Source organism: Trachypithecus francoisi, unplaced genomic scaffold (assembly GCF_009764315.1).
Source record: "Trachypithecus francoisi isolate TF-2019V2 unplaced genomic scaffold, Tfra_2.0 Lachesis_group8, whole genome shotgun sequence".
NCBI classification, from domain to species: Eukaryota; Metazoa; Chordata; class Mammalia; order Primates; family Cercopithecidae; genus Trachypithecus; species Trachypithecus francoisi.
In genome coordinates, this window is record NW_022681473.1 from 92,332,962 (window position 1) to 92,353,392 (window position 20,431).

At 38.5% G+C, this 20,431-nt stretch overlaps 1 protein-coding gene across 12 annotated transcripts in view; it reads left to right on the forward strand.

The window, feature by feature from the left end:
- YAP1 (Yes1 associated transcriptional regulator) overlaps positions 1-20,431 on the forward strand; it is a 128,388-nt gene that overhangs the window by 53,028 nt on the left and 54,929 nt on the right. For all 12 annotated transcript variants that reach the window (XM_033204376.1, XM_033204372.1, XM_033204377.1 and 9 more), the window contains exon 3: positions 3,956-4,071. In XM_033204376.1, the coding sequence (XP_033060267.1) occupies positions 3,956-4,071 (116 nt within the window). The remainder of the gene's footprint in view (positions 1-3,955; positions 4,072-20,431) is intronic.

Here is a 20,431-nt window from a genome sequence, read left to right on the forward strand (position 1 = left end):
ACCAGCCAATGAAGTTATTTGCTTGCTTTCTTACCTCCTGTTACAGTGGAAGCAATGCTTTGTATCCTGTTCTTCCCACTCTCTGAAGGATGATCGTGCCCCATCAATAATCCCTTCGCACATCTTCAGCTACTTTGTGTTCACATTTAAATACTTGTGTCCCTTCCTCTTGAAAAAACGAAAACTCATAACCATCTAGTTAGCTTTTTATTGATTTCCTGTACACAACTGAATTTGTCTGCTTCTTTACTTCCTACTCACTGTACTCTCACTGTCCCACTGAAATGGCTGTTGTCCAGTGTCACCAATAATTTCTGTATTGCTAATCCTAGTAGGTCTGCAATCCTTATTTGTGATTTCATTTTTGGAAAAGGTAGGTGTTGCTAAAGTCAGTAAGGCTACAAAGATGTTTAGAGAAAGTTTGTGATGGCAAAAGAAAATAGCTTTCTTTTTATTAATTTATTTGATAAATATTTATTGAGCACTTTTCAAGTCATTGACCATATAGTACTAGATAAAATGGACGAAGTTCCTATTTTTCTAGAGTTTATGTTCTCATTGGGGAAAACAGGCAAACAAAATAGGTAAAGTATTATCAAGCAAAAGTAAAGTCAAGCAGAGGGAGTTAGGAGTTTGGATATGGTGAATTTTAGATGATATGTCCAGCAAAGGCCTTACCGAGAACATGACATTTGAGCAAAGACAGGGAGGTAAGAGAAGGCACCATTGCAGGTATCTGGGACGAGTGAACCTGGCAAGCAATTCGTTTGGTCTTAGCAAAAATAGTTCGTTTGTGATATGCGATGTTTTTGTAGAGTCTTTGTGATTAAAAAGAAGGATTTTGTGTGTGTGTACAGTTGACCCTTGAACAATATTGATATGGCCTGTGTGGGTCTACTTTTATGTGGATTTTTTTCAATAAATATATTGGAAATTCTTTTGTAGATTGGTGACAATTTGGAAAAATTTAGATGAACTTCATACCCTGGAAATAATCAAAAAAATTAAGGAAAATCTAGGTGTCTCATGAATGCATAAAATATATATAGACAGTAGTCTGTTTTATCATTTCCTACCATAAAATACATATAAATTTATTATAGAAGTTAAAATTTATCAAAACTTTTACACACGCCTGTGAAGCAGAGAAGAGTCATGGCATTAGAAGAAAAAGTTGAATTCCTTGATAGGTAGCTGTGATTGTCACCATTTCAGACAAAAGATTCATCTTGTAAACAAAGGATATACACTTAATGGTATTGGTATTGACAGATACAATACAGTACTATAAATGCATTTTCTCTTCATGGTGTTCTGTTCTGTTCTCTTCTGAGACAGGGTCTCACTGTGTTGCCCAGGCTGGAGTGGCACGATCTCAGTCCACTGTGTAACTTCCACCTTCTAGGCTCAAGCAGTCTTCCCACCTCAGCCTCCCAAGTATCTGGGACCACAGGTGTGCACCATATGCCTGGCTAATTTTTTATATTTTGTGTAGAAATGGGTTTTGCTGTGTTGTCCAGGCTGATCTTGGACTCCTGAGCTCAAGCGATTCACCTGCCTTGGCCTCCCAATGTGCTGGAATTACAGGTGTGAGCCACCATGCCTGGCCTTTTGTGGTTTTCTTAATAACATTTTCTTTTCTTTAATTTACTTTATTGTAAGAATATAATATATAAATACAGCATAAGGGACTGTCAACAGTAGGCTGTCAGTAATTAAGTTTTTGGGAATCAAAAGTTAATGTAGATTTTCGACTGCATGGGAGGGTTGGTGCCCCTAACTCTTGCATTGTTCATGGGCCAACTGTATACTGTTGCAAATTGATAAAACATTATTTCTTTATCATAGTTTATAGAATAAATGAAAACAAAATATTCTAAAGACATTTTCTTTGGCATCTAAATGGGTGCATGTTTTTTTTTTTTTTTTTTTTTCGAGACAGAGTCTCACTCTGTCATCCAGGCTGGAGTGCAGTGGCGTGATCTTGACTCACTGCAACCTCTGCCTCCCATGATCAAGCAATTCTCCTGCTTCAGCCTCCTGAGAAGCTGGGATTACAGGCACGCACCACCATGCTTGGGTAATTTTTCTATTTTTAGTGGAGACGGGGTTTCACCACGTTGGCCAGACTGGTCTCAAACTCCTGACCTCGTGTTTCATCCACCTCGGCCTCCCGAAGTGCTGGGATTACAGGCGTGAGCCACCGTGCCTGGCTGGGTGCATGTATTTATAGTTGGAAATTTAGGTAATAGCATCTTTATTCCTTAAAGAGACATAGTTCTTTTTTTCTCCCAGGCCAGGCACAGTGGTTTACACCTGTAATTCCAGCACTTTGGGAGGTCGAGGTGGGCAGATCACTTTAGGTCAAGGAGTTCAAGACCAGCCTGGCCAACATGGTAAAACTCCATCTCTACTAAAAATACAGAAAAGTTAGCCAGTGTGGTGGCACACACCTATAATCCCAGCTACTTGGAAGGCTGAGATCACACCACTGCATTCCAGCCTGGGTGACAGAGTGAGGCTATCTCAAAAAACACACAGAGAAAGAATTCTTCTCTCATCTCCAATAAATAATATTTATTTAAGTCCCATTCTAGCTAAAGCCTGTGATTCTTTCTTAGTGTATTAGTGGTAAGATAGAATTATTGATGAGATAGCAGTCTGGATCCATTTCCGGATAGCTAATGGCACAAAGCGTCATTTCTTTGCCATTTACATAGTTATCAATAGGATGATTAAAGAAGAGAGAACTCAGATTTGAAACTTAAACAGCTGCAAAAAAGAAAACAAAACAGTGATTTGACCCTCCAGAAATAAACACTGTTAAAACATTTTGATGTTAATTCTTTCTATATACTTTCACTACACACACAGCCCCCACACACACACTTTAAACAATTAGCCTTATCCAGTACATACTGTTTTATAACCTATTTTTAAAAACTGTATTATATTTTTTCATATTATATATTCTTCTAAAACATATTCAGCAGCTGCATACAGTCCATCATATATATCCATGTTTATTTAACCAATTCCCTATCATTAAATGTTAACTGGCTTCAAATGTTTGCTGTAATAAATGATACTGAAGAGATGTTTATATATAAAGTTTTGATTACTTCTGCTATTAATGCAGGATACTTTTTCAGGTAGTTTTATTTGTATAATGTATCTAGTTTTTCTTTCATTGAAACAGTGAAACTTTGCTACAAGAAAACTTAGTACTTACTGGAAGTTTATTTATCAGATAATGTGCTAGATACCTTGCAGTCTTACATTTTATAGTCTTTGGCTGTTTTAATTCCCAACTTTATAGATTAAGAAATCTATATGTATACATGTATTTCTCAGTAAGTTAACAATTATATAGAAAATGTTCAGCAAATATCATAGAGCTTTGTGTAAGAACATGTTATTCAGCAGCCACAGGAGAAAATGAAAACTTACAGATGAAGTTTTAAATTCTGCTTTGGCTTTGGAGTATATAAGAAGACGAGTTTTGGGGTTCTGTGGTGTTTTACCTTAAAAAGGGGTTTTAGGCCTAAAAATTATGTTATTTGGCATTCTTATCTCTAGGGGGAAAGTGTATGATTTTCTTACGAATCTTGGGTTTTAGTCATATGGTTACTCTTTTAGTTTATAAACTGCATTGTATCTTTGCATTAAAAGTGGGTAATATTTATCTTACTAATTGAAGATGATTTCCTTTCATTTAAAATTCCAGGCATAACTTTTTCAGATGTTGCACTTGTAAGATCTAAGAAGTGAAAGTTGAGTGATTTAAGGGTGAAAAATGTCTGTTGCAGAGGGAGGCTGGTGGGAGCAGTGAGATTCCGTGACTTAATGCTTTTACAGCGCTCTCTTGGCACCCTTTGTTTATGAACCCACAAGATAAGAATTGTTTTTGGAACCTGGTATTTGTTTCCTAATGCAGTGGTTTGTTTTGTCTTAGTCACATCGATCAGACAACAACATGGCAGGACCCCAGGAAGGCCATGCTGTCCCAGATGAACGTTACAGCCCCCACTAGTCCACCAGTGCAGCAGAATATGATGAACTCAGCCTCAGGTGAGTGAGACACTGTAATTACAGCACATGAAATAATGCTTATGCATTGGTAAAAGTTGATGTGGAAAACAGTCATTACTTGTTTACAGAAACTGGGGCATGTGTGATGTTTATTGTCTCTCCAGTTTCATACGGAAGACATAGTCTATTTAAAAATAACATAAGCTATATTATTGCCTTGTATAGTCGTTAATGCATAAGGGGACCAATAACTGAAAGCCAATGGTTCTTTAAGATCTGATTCTGAAGCGAGTATCTCAGATTTTAAGTTCTGTTAATTTTGACCTGTTTGGTTTTGTTCTGCTACTTTCTTGGGTCTCAGGTATTTGAGTTGAAGTTACCCTTTTCCCTTTGTGGTTTGGATGGAAAGCCAAGCTATGGTGTTCTTGTTTATTTATTTATCTATTTATTTGCTATGGTGTTCTTAACCCAACTTTTAATGTGGTTATTCATTCTACCCTGAAAATATTTAGAAGGCAGTAACTTTTGTAAACCCAAAAGAATATTTCTTATTCCCAGGGCGAGCATGGATTATTAAACATATCTTCATCTTTTTTACAGAAGAGTATAAATCTTTTTTTTCTACCTCTTATTTGGCAATTTACTTGAATCTGCAGTTTTTCTTATCTACATAATGGGGAGTAACAGTGCCCCTTATGATAGAAAGGAGGATATGAAAGGAAATAATAAAATTCATATGAAGCTTCTAGTAATTACAGAGTAGGTACTAAGTGAAAGTTTAGCTCCTTCATCTTCCCTATCAGATACTGTCTGGCCTCTTTCTCCTTCGTTAGGTGGGTCGAAGGCCACAGTTAGCCCATTATGTACCTTTGTACATGCTAGGGAAAGGTGCCCTTCCTCTGGGAAGATGTAACAGTATGCCTGGCATATGAGATTGGAGCATTTGGGCTGGATTTCTGACCACTCCCCTGGCCCCCACACATTACTCCACTGCTGAGTGCCCAGGTTCAGGAAATAGATATTAACAATAGTATGTGGCAGCTCTAGTAGACTTGATGGCTTTCTCCACCACCCAGGCATTTTCCCCAGCCAACAAGCTGACCAACATAATATTCAGTAGCTACACAGTAGATTTCTTAAACAGCAGTCTTTGGCAAGGGACTGTTGTGGTTGGATGGAAAGGGTGGTACAATTAGTTGACAGGAGGGTTCCTTGACTAGGCGAATTCACAGAACTTGAAACGTCCTTCTGGCCCTGAAGATGATGCCAGCATGCTGGAATGTTTCTGTTGTTACATACCTCTGCTCTTGCTTTTGGTGGGTTGAACATTTGAGTTCTAAAGAGTTAAGAGTGGAAAACAAAAAAAAGGGCAACATTTGTGATTGGGCTTTTCTTGACATAGACTTTAAATTCTGAAGAAAAATTAATTCCTTAAATCCTTAACTCATTATAATATGAATACATTCTCAGAATCTGTTTTATATGTGACATTTAATGTAGACATTTAATGTAAACAAAGTATTTTTACTTGGCAACTATTACTATGTTTTTTAATTACCAAATTTTCATATAAAGTTGTGAAATCTGCCCTGTATTTATGATTAAACAAGATGATTCACATTATTCATTTTGTCATGCTCCATCTAAAAATTATCTAGGCAGTTAATGACAAATATTAATTTAAACTTTATTTTGGAAGAGTTAAGTATTTTGCATCTAACAAGGTTGACTGTAATTCTTTTAGAACGTTGGTTTGGTTGTGTCCCATTACATTTTCTGATGGTCATGGTCTAGAGAAATGAGAGTATTTTGGCTGAAATTTATGCTTTAAATCAAAGGTATATATCAACTTGGTTTTAGTGGGGTTTCTTTGTTTTTGTTTTTGTTTTTGTTTTTGAAATGGAGTTTTGCTCCTGTAGCCCAGGCTAGAGTGCAATGGCATGATCTCAGCTCACCACAACCTCTGCTTTCCCAGTTCAAGCAATTCTCCTGCCTCAGCCTCCCGAATAGCTGGGATTGTAGGCATGCATCACCACGCACGGCTAATTTTGTATTTTTAGTAGAGACAGGGTTTCTCCATGTTGGTCAGGCTGGTCTTGAACTCCCAACCTCAGGTGATCCACCTGTCTTCCGCCTCCCAAAGTGCTGGGATTACAGGCATGAGCCACCGTGCCCAGCCGTTTTTAGTGGGTTTGAAAAGAATTGTGGATGTTTTATTTCAGCTGGATGTCCTGGGCAGGTACAGTGGCTCACACCTATAATTTCAGCCTTTGGGAGACCCAGGTGAGAGGATCACTTGAGCCCAGGAGTTTGAGACCAGCCTAGGAAACATGGTGAAACCTTGTCTCTACAAAAAAATATTAGTCTGTCATGGTGGTGCATAAGTGAAGTCTCACCCAGCTCTCAGGAGGCTGAGGTGGGAGGATGGCTTGAGCCTGGGAAATTGAGACTACAGTGACCTGTGATTACACCACCATACTCCTGGCTCGAGTGGGACCCTGTCCCTGTCTTAAGAACAACAAAAAATTTTTTTGTCTTGTTTCTAAAATACAAAATGTTTTAATATAGTACATAAAAATTAGTATGCATATACATGTCTAAATAATAGAGCTGTGTGTAGTAAAGAGGTGACTTTGACACAGTTTCAGTGGAGTGGCAAAAAGCATGACTGGAGGGTTAGGAGTGAGGGGGAGAAGGCATAAAGGAGAGGGTTGCGAGGAGAGAGTTGGAAGGAGGAACTGAAATGGGAAGAGTCACCTCTGAAGAGGCTTGAGTATGTGTACATGGTGCTAGAAGGTATTTAACAATAATAATAGTATAATAATAATTCTTATTTGTATGCCAGGCATTCAGTGAAGGTCCATTTTGCACTGTCTCATTTGAGATCCCATGTTCTTCACTGTATGTTAACCAAAGATAGGATAACTGACAGAGTGAAGCCTCAGAGAAGGCAGAAATGACAAGGAACCACTAATGAGCATCCTGGAGGCACTGTTTTTAAATACTATTAATAGTAGATAATATAGAGTAACTGCTTCTCCAGAAGGTGGTGGGTGTGGAGATGATGTCTGCTTAAGGAGGTCTTGTTTCAAATAAAATATTGTTCCCTCAAGAGAAGAGAATATTCAAAGAGAACACTCGAGGTCATTGCCTTTTATGGGGACGGTCAGACGGTATGATAGGGAAAGGAAGAGACAAGAGACTAGCTGATGGGTCCAAAACCAAAGGCTTTGAAAAACATCAACAGCAACACTGATACTAGGAGTCAGTCATAACTTTCAAAATTAGAGTGAAGTGTTATCTTAAATATATATGAATTCCCAGAATCAAGACAAGTTTATTTCTGGATTATTCTGAATTGAGTCATATGGAGGCCTGCTGGTCCAGTGCTGAGGGTATTGATAATATCTTTGCAGCACATGCCTCTTTTTCCTCTAAATTACATGCACTTGTTTGTTGTCTTTTCTTCCATTTCAGTGGAAGCCCATGGTTTTGACATGCTTTGGAATGAATGTCACTGTAATCTTCATATACCTCATGTTCAATGAAATAACCATAACGTCATGTTAGCATGTTAATAAAGTTTCAGTAAGCAAAAGGATGCTCTTCTTCTCTACTTGGCAAAATGATCTTTTACAGAGTTTTAAAAATCTTACAGGGAACAAGGACAACTGTGAGAGCATTTAGTAAATTTTGAGGGCGTTTAATGTAACAAAGCAGAAAATGGCTTCCATTGAAGCAGGCTGTCTACAGAAAAGTTTCACCCTGAAGGGAATGTCTTCTGAATCTGCTGACCTGAAGCCTTCACATAAAAGGAGAAAGCTACACCATGCTTTTGAAGCACTCTCCTGGGTTAATCATGCTAAATGCAACTTGATTTACATTTTTTTTTACTCATTATTTAATAAGGACTTTCTCGCTTTGCTTTTTTTTTGAAAAAGAATTCTTGTCATTCATAATTGAGTCCAGCTTCATGTTCTGCTCTGACTTCTTGTTCCTCATCCGACTGCTTTCCTTAAGATACTGTCATTTTCCCCAAACCTGTTTGCTTCAAATTTTCGTGGTTGACTAGGCTGAAAGATCTTTTAAGATTCTTTCCAATTCTTAAGATTTTATGAAACCCTGTTTTGTTTTCTAATTTGCTTCAGCAAAAATGATCAGATTATGCTTTTATAAGTCCTTTTTCAAAATATGAGGTTGAAATGGTGGATTTTATGTATAGACTAGAGACCAGTGGTTTATGATTGAGCAAATATCCAAATATCTATAACTGAGAATCACCCAAAACAAAGGTGCACCTGGAAAATGTTCTAGAGGCAACACTCAGTACACCCTTAAAAGAAGATTAATTTATATTCTTTAACTATGCCACTTAAGTTGCAGGGTATATGACAGTGAACTTTGTGAAAGAATTTGACTCGAACTCCTGACCTCAGGTGATCCACCCGCCTCAGCCTCCCAAATTGCTGGGATTACAGGCATGAGCCACCGCATTGTGAAAGAATTTGAAAGGTGAGGAAGAGGAAAATAGAAAAACGAGGAAATGCAATAATTTATTAAGATAATGGTTTTATTTTACTTTATTCTATATTAAAATGTTCAATGTATAAGTATATGTATATATAAAGTCTAGTCCATTAAATTACTTGAGGTGATTGTCCTTTGAAAGTTAAAATTTATAGCTGGGCGCAATAGCTAACACCTGTAATCCCAGCACTTTGGGAGGGCAAGGCGGGTAGATCACGAGGTCAAGAGATTGAGACCACCCTGGCCAACATGGTAAAACCCTGTCTCTACTAAAAATACAAAAATTAGCTGGGCGTGGTGGCACGCACCTGTAGTCCCAGCTACTCTGGTGGCTGAGGCAGGAGAATCACTTGAACCCAGGATGCAGAGGTTGCAGTGACCTGAGATTGCACCACTGCACTCCAGCCTGGTGACAGAGCGAGACTCCATCTCAAAAAAAAAAAAAAAGTTATTATTTATAAGGCTGGGTGTGATGATTCATTCATATAGTCCGAGCGCTTTGAGAGGCCAAGGTCGTGGGAGGATTGCTTGAGCCTAGGAATTCAAGACCAGCCTGGGCAACATAGGGAGACCCCATCTCTATTAAAAATAAAAATTAGCCAAGCATGGTGGCCACACTGCTGTGGTGCCAGCAACTTGGGTGACTCAGATTGGGAGGATAGCTTGAGCCCATGAGGTCAAGGCTGCATTGAGCCATGTTTGTACCACTGCATTCCAGCCTGGACAACAGAGTGAAACCCTGTCTCAAAAAAAAAAGAAAGAAAAAGTTATAATATAAATTAGTTATTAAATATATATTTATAATAGCGTTTTGATGCCTGCTTAGGACCTGTAGTTTTTCTCCACATATTGAGAGTCAGGTAAACATTTCATGTTTTTTGTGTTCAACATTAGAAAAGAAAGCCCTGGGGAGTGAAAAGTGATACTTCCTTAGCTCTATGTGTATGATATATATTAAATTTTTTTTGTTGTTGTTATACTTTAAGTTCTAGGGTACATGTGCATAACGTTCAGGTTTGTTACATATGTATACTTGTGCCATGTTGGTGTGCTGCACCCATCAACTCGTCAGCACCCATCAACTTGTCATTTATATCTGGTATAACTCCCAATGCAATCCCTCCCCCCTCCCCCCGCCCCCATGATAGGCCCTGGTGTGTGATGTTCCCCTTCCCGAGTCCAAGTGTTACTAAATTTTTTAATAGTATACTTGTTAACACTGATCCACAAGATTACTGAATCTTAAAGGGACAGTAAAGTCAAAGTATATTCTGTGATAATCCAGAAATAACTATGCCAAATGACTATTTAGGATCATTAAAAGTTATGTCTTTAGATTTATATTAAGCAGAATCAACCCATTTATCTGCTTTTGAGAAATGTACATTTGATAACAATCCAGAGCCCAAATGTCTTATTACAGGTACATTTTAGAGAATTCATTATTTGTATGCTTTAAAGTTAGAAATTATTGGGATTTATTTGACAATTTCCAACTCTACCAGTGTAGCACTCAGATTTCTCTATTATGACAAACTGTGAGGAATTCCTAGGAAATACCTCAAGATGGGTGGAGAAAATGCTCTCTTGATCATGAAAGGTGATACATGTTAGAGGAATGTAGTAAGCACCTTCCTTGAAGTGGGGAAAAATGTTCAGAAGCAAGCAAAGTGAGTAGCATAGAGCTGCCTTAAGGTTTGCCTCTTGTGTTCTCCTGCCTGTGTAATATCTCTCAGCACCGAAGATCAAATGAGAGACTGTTACCAAGAAAAATGACAGAGCTGGAAAATAGATGTGAAATATAAAAATGATGGGTAAATTACACATTGATTTAGACTTTAACTTTAAACAGCACAGAGAGGGTAAAGATGTGTGAGAAGTTGTAGAGCCGACAGGGTTGAGGTGTTGGTAACTCCTACTTTATGTACTGTAGTTCATTTAAAGTTCTACTTTTCACCTTTGAACCTGAGAGACAGTTTACAGTAAGGTTTAAGACCAAGGGCTCTTGAAATCCCATGGACCTGGTTTGAATCCCAGGCATCCTTTATTGTCCATGAAATCTTGGACAAGTTACTGTATCTACCTGTATCCTTCACTTGGAAAAATGAGTTAATAACTCATAGGGCTGTTGCAAGCATTAAAAGACAGAATCCATATCACATAGTTAAAATGTATTATTAATAGTATATAGTGCCTGGTATAGTGTCTTGCATATATAATAGGTAAATAAATGTGATCTGATATTTTACAATTTAATGAGTTTGTAATACCTGGTAGCCACTGTTACTTTGTTAAAAATCTGTTACCACACTGTCTTTGAAGTTATGTTTATCTCTAAGCTTTTTATCATCAAATTGAGGCCATTGGCTCTTATCCAAGTAGTTGGTTCCTGATTCTTCTAACAGTTCTGGATTATTATAAGATGGAAGTTGTCAGTCTGAAGTAACAGTATATGGGAAAAGACTATACTAACTGGAAACCTGTTAGCAATGAACTACAACAAATAAAGCCCAAAGTCAGAGCAACGAAGGGACAGAGACAGTGTATTTGACTGGTTACTCTCAGGCTTGTATTCCAAATATCTTTTAAAAAACTTTTAAAATAAAAACACTTTTTTTTTTAAAAAACAAAATTGCTGCTTTCTTTTTCCCATGTAGAAATTCAGGTAAATTAAGAGAAATGGCCCTATGAAATGGAGAAATAGCACAAGGAAAAGCATAATAATCCAGAATCAATATAACCAATCCTTAAGAAGCTTGGTTTGTTTTATATAGCTTGTGGCTTGATCTATTTGATGATTTAGTTCCTAAAAAATGATACTATAGAAACAACCACCATTTTTCTTACTTAAAACTATGGCCTATCCATTTCATTTTAATAAAAGATGCCAATATGGAATATGAAGACTTAAAATTTTTCTTTTTGAAATAGAAAAAGTAATTCAATTATAATATCAAAGTTGCAGATGGCATTAGCTTGTAATTATTGTATCTACTCTAGTATGGGAGTTCTTCCGAAGTCTTTGTTAAACCCAGTGATGGCTGATAAATGGCACTTTTTAATCATCGCTCTTGACTTACCTGCATAATGAAGATGCTACTCATGTCAGGGCAACTAATGGCTTTGATTTGACTCTGATGGTGAGAGCCTTTCCCTTCCTCTCCACTGGGAATCACTCTCATGTTGTTTAATTCCAGTCATGATTTTTAAAGTATTAATTTCTTCTTTCTTTTTTTAAAGAAACCCACATTCATTAGCTGAGATGTGGGTATATAGTTACTTTGCTTTTCAGTAGCTGCAGATCAGTATTTTTTTCTAATAATGCCACATATTTTTAAAAGATTATTTCAGTTTGAGAATCATGATTATCTACAATAACTATCGAAATCTCAAATGTGTTGAGAAGTACTGTGTTTTGTATACTTAGTTACATGCTTGATTATTCCAGGTAAGGTAGTTCTTTCCTGCCCTCTTTGCTTTACTTTAGCGATTATCTTCTAAAAAGGGGGAAACATATAGAAACTCAAGGCTGTTGAGTGCTCTTGACTTGATCTTAGAGCACACGTGTCAAATATTTTTAAAAATTTACTAGAAACCTTTGAAGTAATCATTTGGGATAGTAAAGTTCATTTACATTTTGAGTGTTATTAAGATTTTCAGGTAGGCCAGGTGCGGTGGCTCACACCTCCCAAAGTGTTCCCAGCACTTTGGGAGGCCGAGGTGGGCAGATCACCTGAGGTCAGGAGTTTGAGATCAGCCTGACCAACATGGTGAAACTCTGTCTCTACTAAAAATACAAAAATTAGCTAGGCATGGTGGTGGGTGCCTGTAGTCCCAGCTACTCAGGAGGCTGAGACAGGAGAATCGTTTGAACCCAGGAGACAGAGGTGAGCTGTGATTGTACCACTGCACTTCAGCCTGGGAGACAGCCAGACTGCGTATTAAAAAAAGAAAAAAATTTTAGATCCATGAGTATCATTTCCACCAGCTCTCTTAATAAAATGACTTATTACATATTGGGGCATAAAAATAGAAGTATTTGTGTTCAACTTTTCTTCAGTGATTATTTGTAGATTTTTGGAAACTTTGCTCAGTTTTGGAGTCGAGAGAACGAGAAAGAGATTAGAATATTTCCATTTAAGAACCAGCTCAAATGCCTGTTTTATTCTCTTGATAAGTGTTGGAATATTATTTTTGTCTTTCCCACTGATTTCTAAATCCTTCTGGTTACTCTATTGCTACAATAATTTTATGACTCATAGGAGGAATATTTGTGTGAAAGATTAAGATGCTAATTCTTTAAAAATGATATTCATAGACTACCATATATAGGCAGCATAAGTGAAATAGAATAAATCTTGCAACAATAGTCACAGTTTTCCAAGATAAGGTTTTCTTTTGATGTTAGTAAGGTAAGGAAGTGGTAAAACTTATTTTAGGTTAAAATCTTAGTGACAGGTATTTATTTGAGCAGTCTGAAGTCTAAATGTGCTGTTTGTTTTTCCTTCAGTAAATCTTTACAGAAAGCTAGTCTTTCATAAATAAACTTAGTAAACTAACTCTCTAAGCCATTTCATTGAGTTAAAATCTAAAAGACTTAAGTGGCACTGAAGAAAGTCTGAAGAGTTGCATATTAGTGGGCTCACTAAGCTTACACTTGACCTTTTCTTCTAGAAAGTTCTTAACAGCTATAACCTGACAAACAGGAAAATGATTTTTTAAACAGTTTCATAGTTTTACTTTGAGACAATTGTATTTTTCCCTTCTTAAATCATTCATTCAACAAATACCAAATGTCCTGCTTTATGCTATGCATTGTGATTGCAGAATCAAGCGAAGACAGACTTTTTGTGTATTATCATTAAAAATGTTATGGCAGGGCTGGGCGTGGTGGCTCACACTTGTATTCCCAGCACTTTGGGAGGCCGAAGCAGGTGGATCACCTGAGGTTAGGAGTTCGAGACCAACTTGGCCAACATGGTGAAACCCCATCTCTACTAAAAATACAAAAAATTACCTGGGTGTGGTGGCATTCGCCCGTAATCCCAGCTGCTTGGGAGGCTGAGACAGGAGAATTACTTGAACCTGGGAGACAGAGTTGCAGTGAACTGAGATTGTGCCACTGCACCCCAGCCTGGGTGACAAGAGCAAAACAACTTCTCAAACAAAAAAAAAAAAAGAAGAAGAAGAATGTTATGGCAGATGTATGGTACTGAGTGCTGAGAAAGTAGAGAGAGAGTAGTAGAGAGAGAGAGGAACAATGTGAGTCAGTAGTGAAAAGGGAGAACAGTAAAGAATTTTTGTGTGTGTGTGGAGGGGGGAGGGGGGACACAAGGTGTTGCTCCATCACCCAGGCTGGAGAGCAGTGGCACGATCACAGCTCACTACAGCTTCACCTTCTTGGGCTCAAGTGATTCTCATGCCTCAGCGTCCCAAGTAGCTGGGGCTACAGGCATACACCACCATGCCCAACGGTGTTTTTTTTTTGGTAGACACAAAAAAAAAACGGTGGGGCATGGTGGTGTATGCCTATAGTCCCAGCTTTTTGGCAGCTTTTCTGGGGATTACATGTGTGAGCCACCGCACTCTGCTAAGACTTCTTTAAGGAGGTTCATTGATTTCTTTATCCAATATTGAATATATGCTATGTGCCAGGCATGGTTCTAAGTTATGAGAATGGATATACAATGAGTCAGATATTAAAAGTGGAAGAAAGAAAAATAGGCAAATTATGGTCAGAGTGATTGGGGATGGAGGGCATTACCTTCTTTAGTGTGGGCCCCTGTAATTGACATCTTTTGAGCAGAGATCTGAATGAACGGAGAGTGAGAGCCATGTGAATATCTGGGGAAGGGGGAGAATGTTCCATGCATAACACAACAACCAGTTCAAAGGCCCTGAGACATGTTTGGGGAACAGCAAAAAGGCCACTGCACCACGAACAGAGTCTGTGAAAGGCAGAATGGGGCTTCATTACAGAGGTGCTTGTAGGTTTTGAACAGAGGAGTGACATGGTATCAGTAACTTTCTAAAAAATAGGGAGATTTCTTGGAGGGCAGTTGCAGTAACCCAGGGAGAGGATGACCAAAGTGGTGGTGATAAAAGTGATTGGGTTCAGGACTTGAGTATTAGTGGACGAGTGGGAAGTTAAGTTAGAAGAAAAGGGAAGATAAAAGTAGCTAGTAGATGGGCAATTACTAAGCCCTGGAACCTCTAATACCATATCGCTAGTGGTAAGATGGTGAGCGATGAGACTGAAGACCACCTCAGAATGGCTTTTTGTCATAAGCTAAGAAGTTTGAGTCTTGTCCTGAAAATGTTGGGATACCATTAAAAATCTTCTTTAGGGGTCTTCCTCTATGGTTTTTTCCCTATTTTTATTATCTGCTCATTTGAATTTTGAAATCCAAATATCTCATTTTCTTATATTTAAAGCTACTTTCTTAGGTATAGTATACATGAAAAGTTTAATATATTATTGGAACAAAATGGTAGAACTGTTCTAAGAAAGAGTAGGGAACTGACGTTTAAGCACCTGCTGTGAACCATGACCTGTGTCACACACGTTCTTTAATTCTCTCAACGATCCATTGAGTGTTCATCTCTGTTTTATAGATAAAGAAAGTGAGCATCAAGCAGGTTAAGCAAGGTTAGAAGGCTAGTAAGTACTGGATCCAAGATTTGAGCCCAGGTCTGTCTGAATCTAAACGCTTTATAGTCTCTAAACTATACTGTCTCTCTAGAGTTGAGTATGAAATTAAAGTCATATAAATTTTATTTATAATGTATCAAAGATTTTTTAAATCAAGTAACCCAATGAGTAGTACTTTTGCTGTATTGTTAAAGTTTGAATTAATGGTAACTCTAGAAAAGGTTTAATCGAACAAGTGGTCCTTGTTAGTCTTTGGTATTCTAGAGTAGTGCTTCTTAATTTGTAATGTGTCAAGGAATTACCTCAGGATTTGTTCAAATGCAGTTCTTATTCAGTGGGTCTGATTTAGTAGGATTGGGACCTGAGATTCTGCATTTCTAACAAGTTTCCAGGTGATACTGATACTGCTGGTTAAAGGAGTACACAAATAGAATACTGTTGTATGGTTTAAACTTAAATCCATAGAAATGTCATTAGAGATCGTTTTATCATTCTTATTTTAGGCTGGAATAAAACCTTTACTGAGTACCTAAATACAAATGAGTGGTTCCATCATTTCATGAGCTTTTATTTAATATAAAAACCCTGCAAAATAAATGTTATCTACTTTTCTTAAATCTATTATTTACAGGCCGGGTGTGGTGGCTGATCACGCCTGTAATCCCAGCACTTTGGGAGGCCAGGGCGGGCAGATCACGAGGTCAAGAGATTGAGACTGTCCTGGACAACATGGTGAAACCCTGTCTCTACTAAAAATACAAAATTAACTGGGCATGGTGGTGCGTGTCTGTAGTCCCAGCTACTCGGGAGGCTGAGACAGGAGAATCGCTTGAACCCGGTAGGCAGAAGTTGCAGTAAGCCGAGATTGCGCCACTGCACTCCAGCCTGGTGACAGAGCAAGACTCCGTCTCAAAAAAAAAAAAATCTGTTATTTATAAAGTCACAAATTAAGTTTCTGAGAGATTGCAACTTGACAAAGACCAATCATACTTTTCCACAGATAGACTCTTAATCATGTCAGCTCAGCAAACTTTGGTTGTATTTGGTAGCAGTACTAAGTCCTAGGGATACAAAGACAAAAAAGTCAGTGTCTCTACTTCGAGAGCTTAGAGTCTGTTGAGAACAGAAGGATGCAGGCAAATGATTGGGGTGTAGAACATTCTCCCCCTTCCCCAGATATTCACATGGCTCTCACTCTCAGTTCATTCAGATCTCTGCTCAAAAGACGTCAATTACAGAGACCCGCACTGGAGAAGGTAATCTAAGCTGTCATCTCCCTCCATCCCCAGTCAATAACTCTGACCATAACTTGCCTATTTTTCTTTCTTCCACTTTTAATATCAGAGAGGCATCTGCTATAAAGGGGACATGAGCATAGTGGTTGGGGCACCAGTATGCTGGTGCTAGAATGCAGGTAAGTAGTAGTGCCAGAATTCCAATCTAAGCCTTCATATGTATGGTCCAGAGTTTCATCTTATTCTACTACACTGCCCATTGTAATCCAGAAGGGGCTTGGATTCATCAGCGTGTTCTAGTAGTTTGGCAGAAGAATCTTCTAGCTACCTATAGGACACAGGTGAACCTGAATTCGGGACAGGGTGGGCAGGATGGGTTAGCCACCACACTCTTACATTTGTTTACCCAAAGCTTATTTTCATCAGTGTGTTTATAGTATCGTTAGTTTAGGAGGCCAAGGTGAGTGAATCACCCGAGGTCAGGAGTTTGAGACCAGCCTGACCAACATAGTGAAACCCTGTCTCTACTAAAAATACAAAAATTTGCTGGGCATGGTGGTACACCCCTGTAATCCCCGGCTACTTGGGAGGCTGAGGTGGGACAATTGCTTGAACCTGGGAGGTGGAGGCTGCAGTGAGCCGAGGTCGCGCCACTGCACTCCAGCCTGGGTGACAGAGCGAGACTTCGTCTCAAAAAAAACTTCTTTCACCAAAACTTGATGTGTAGACTGCCTTTTCTTCAGTGAATGTGTTTATTTTCCCATATTCGGCTTATCGAAGCCACAAAATAAGTTAGTGATAATAATACAGTCATGTGTTGCTTAATGACTGGGGTAAGTTCTGAGAAATGGGTTGCTGGGTGATGTTATCATTGTATAAACATCATAGAGTATGCTTACACAAACCTAGATGGTATAGCCTGTTATACACCTAGACTCTATGATATAGCTTATTGCTCCTAGGCTACAAACCTGGACAGCATGTTACCATACTGAAGACTGTAGGCAATTGTAACACAATGGTAAGTATATGTGTATCTAAATATGTCTAAACATAGAAGAGGTAATGCACTATGACATTACCTTATGACAGCCACAATGTCTCTAGGTGACAGGAATTTTTCAGCTCTATTATAAGTTTCTGGGATCACCATTCTACATGTGATCCATCATTGACTGAAATGTCATTATGCAGCAAATTTGTATATAACTTTTTCCATTGCGTCTGCCTAAAAATCTTAGTAGTGTGGGCAGAACTTGATTAGGGATTGTTTAAGGCATATATCGTCAAGAATGAATTTCAGATATTTATGTTTATGGAAGACTCCTTTGTAAAGAAAACTAAAGAAGAATCAGAGGTGATACATTTTAGTTCCTATTTATATTGAAAGCCAAAAGTCGGCACAAATTGCAGACCAAAGTATCACAAAGTACTAACAAGGCAATAGTTTCTAATCAATGCTGCTGTCTTTGTCCTGAGCAACCTTGCAGAATTGTACATTCCCAATCATAAAAAATGGAGAACTTTTTCCTGATATTCTAGGACAGAGTGATAAGTTTTTCTTCTCATAATTCCATGTAGCTTATAGTTAAACTCAGTGTAGAAGAGTGATGAACACAAAACAGTACATACTGTATTCAAGAAATCAGAACAGGTGCAATTTCAATTTATAGGTGGGGAAGAGTTTTACTAGTGGGACGAATTGGAGAAAAGCTTCACAAAGATACGGCATAAGAATAGAGTAGAATTGGGTCGGGCACAGTGGCTCACACCTGTAGTCCCAGCACTTTTGGAGGCCGATGTGGGCAGATCACAAGGTCAGGAGTTTGAGAACAGCCTGGCCAACATGGTGAAACCCCGTGTCTACTAAAAATAACAAAAGTTAGCCAGACGTGGTGGTGCATGCCTGTAATCCCAGCTACTCAGGAGGCTGAGGCAGGAGAATCACTTGAACCCAGGAGGCGGAGGTTGCATTGAGCTGAGATCACGCCGTTGCACTACAGCCTGGGCAACAGAGTAAGACTCTCTCTCAAAAAGAGAGTGAGTAGAATTTCAGTGGGTTGAAAACAGTGGAGGCTAGGAAGACACAGGCTTTGGGGTGGACATACTGAGAATGTATGGAGGTGGAAAGTGCATGACACTGTTAGATACTGGAAAGACAGGAGTGAACAAGCCATGCGGCTGGGAAGACTGAATGAATTACTAAAGTGATAGAATCATCTTACCAGAGAGAAAGCAGCTGATGAAGTAGGAGAAGAAACTGTATGTAGGCAAGTTATTAGGAAGAAGTGACATTCAGAGTGGGAAGGGAAGAGAGGGAGTTAGCTAAGCAACGAAGGTGGAGAGAAAAGTTCCTGAAGGGAGCAGCTGCACTTTTGAAGGTCCTGGAGGTGGGAGAGGAGATGTTTGAGGAACTGAAAGAAGATTGAATGAGGAGGGATGTGAAATAATTGTGGAGGAATAGATAGAGCCTGGTATGTTGGATGCTTTCAGTACTGAAGCAGTGCTATATAATGCCTGACTGCAGAGGATACCCTGCTAAAAATTTGCGAATTTTCCTTTAGGGAGCTGAGCCTTGAGTCAGAGGACTTCCTCCTTGGAGGAGGTGAGGTAAGATGATCATGTGGCTGTGGTATATACAGAGTTTAGTGTTGGAGTTGAATAAGATCAGTTTGGAAGTTACTGCTAAAACTTCGTCATGGAAATGTGGAAGTTTCAAGGTCAAGAGATTGAGACCAGCCTGGCCAACATGGTGAAACCCCACCTTTACTAAAAATACAAAAATTAACCAGCCGTGATGTTAGGTGCCTGTAGTCCCAGCTACTCGGGAGGCTGAGGCAGGAGAATCGCTGGAACCCGGCAGGCAGAGGTTGCAGTGAACCAAGATTGTGCCATGGCACTCTAGCCTGGCGACAGAGTGAGACTAGGTCTCAAAAAAAAAAAAAAAAAAAATTGTGTGAAAGTTTTATTTGAGGGACAAATGGAAATGACATTTTAAAGTAAACCCCACTCAAAATATGGGAATACATGCGAGGTGTCAAATGTCCAGTTGGAAGAGAAAAACTAGTATTGACCCTGTGAGAGGCATTAAAGATATGGAAGTCATTTACATGAATATGACAAGCCATGGGATTTCATGAAAATTCCAAGAAAAGAGGATTAAAAAAAAATACAGCATATGATTACTGTTTGTCATACTTGTGGCACAGTATTCAAGAGCATGATTTCTGGAGAGCCCAACTGTCAAGGTTTGAATCTCACTCTGCCATTTACCAGGTTGGGCTGAATGATCCCGTACAAGCTAACTTTTCTTTGCCTTAGATTCCTCATCTGTAGAGTGGGTATAATAATAGTACCTCCATCATAGGGTTGTTAAGTGAGTTAATATTTGCTTGCAAAGAACTTAGGAAAAGTTTCTTGTATATAGTAAGAACAGTTTGTGAATCATAAATACATGAGATCAGAATTTCAAAACAAGCATCAGGCAAAGTGTTAGAATTCAGTTCTTTTAAAAGGTCATTGAATCTACTTTTCCAGCTACTCTTGTTACTTTTTAAGGAAACTACTCGATAATCCTGTACTTTGTACCACTCATCAGGCTGTGTTTAGTATAAACTTCACTGTCCTGGGTGACTTCTTTATTCCCAAATTGTGGGGCAGGTGACAAGGGAAGGTTGGTCGTCTAACTCGTGGTGTAGTTAATCAAGACTTTCCTGTTTGAATAGACATGGCAGATGGTTTTAGTTAGTCATTACTAATGCAAGAAGGTCCTTAGGCAAGAGCAGGAAGTTGATGGTGAGTCACCTTCAGTATTATGACATGGAGTATTTGTTTTTAAAATATCACAGGGAGTTGGTTTTTGCTGTAGTAGCTAAGTTGTCAATCAAGTAATACTAGTAGGAAATCTACGTAAAAACTTGCTTCTCTCAAGTTTAAGTAATTCTGATTTATGAATTATTTTATATATTGCCTACTACTCTGTTTT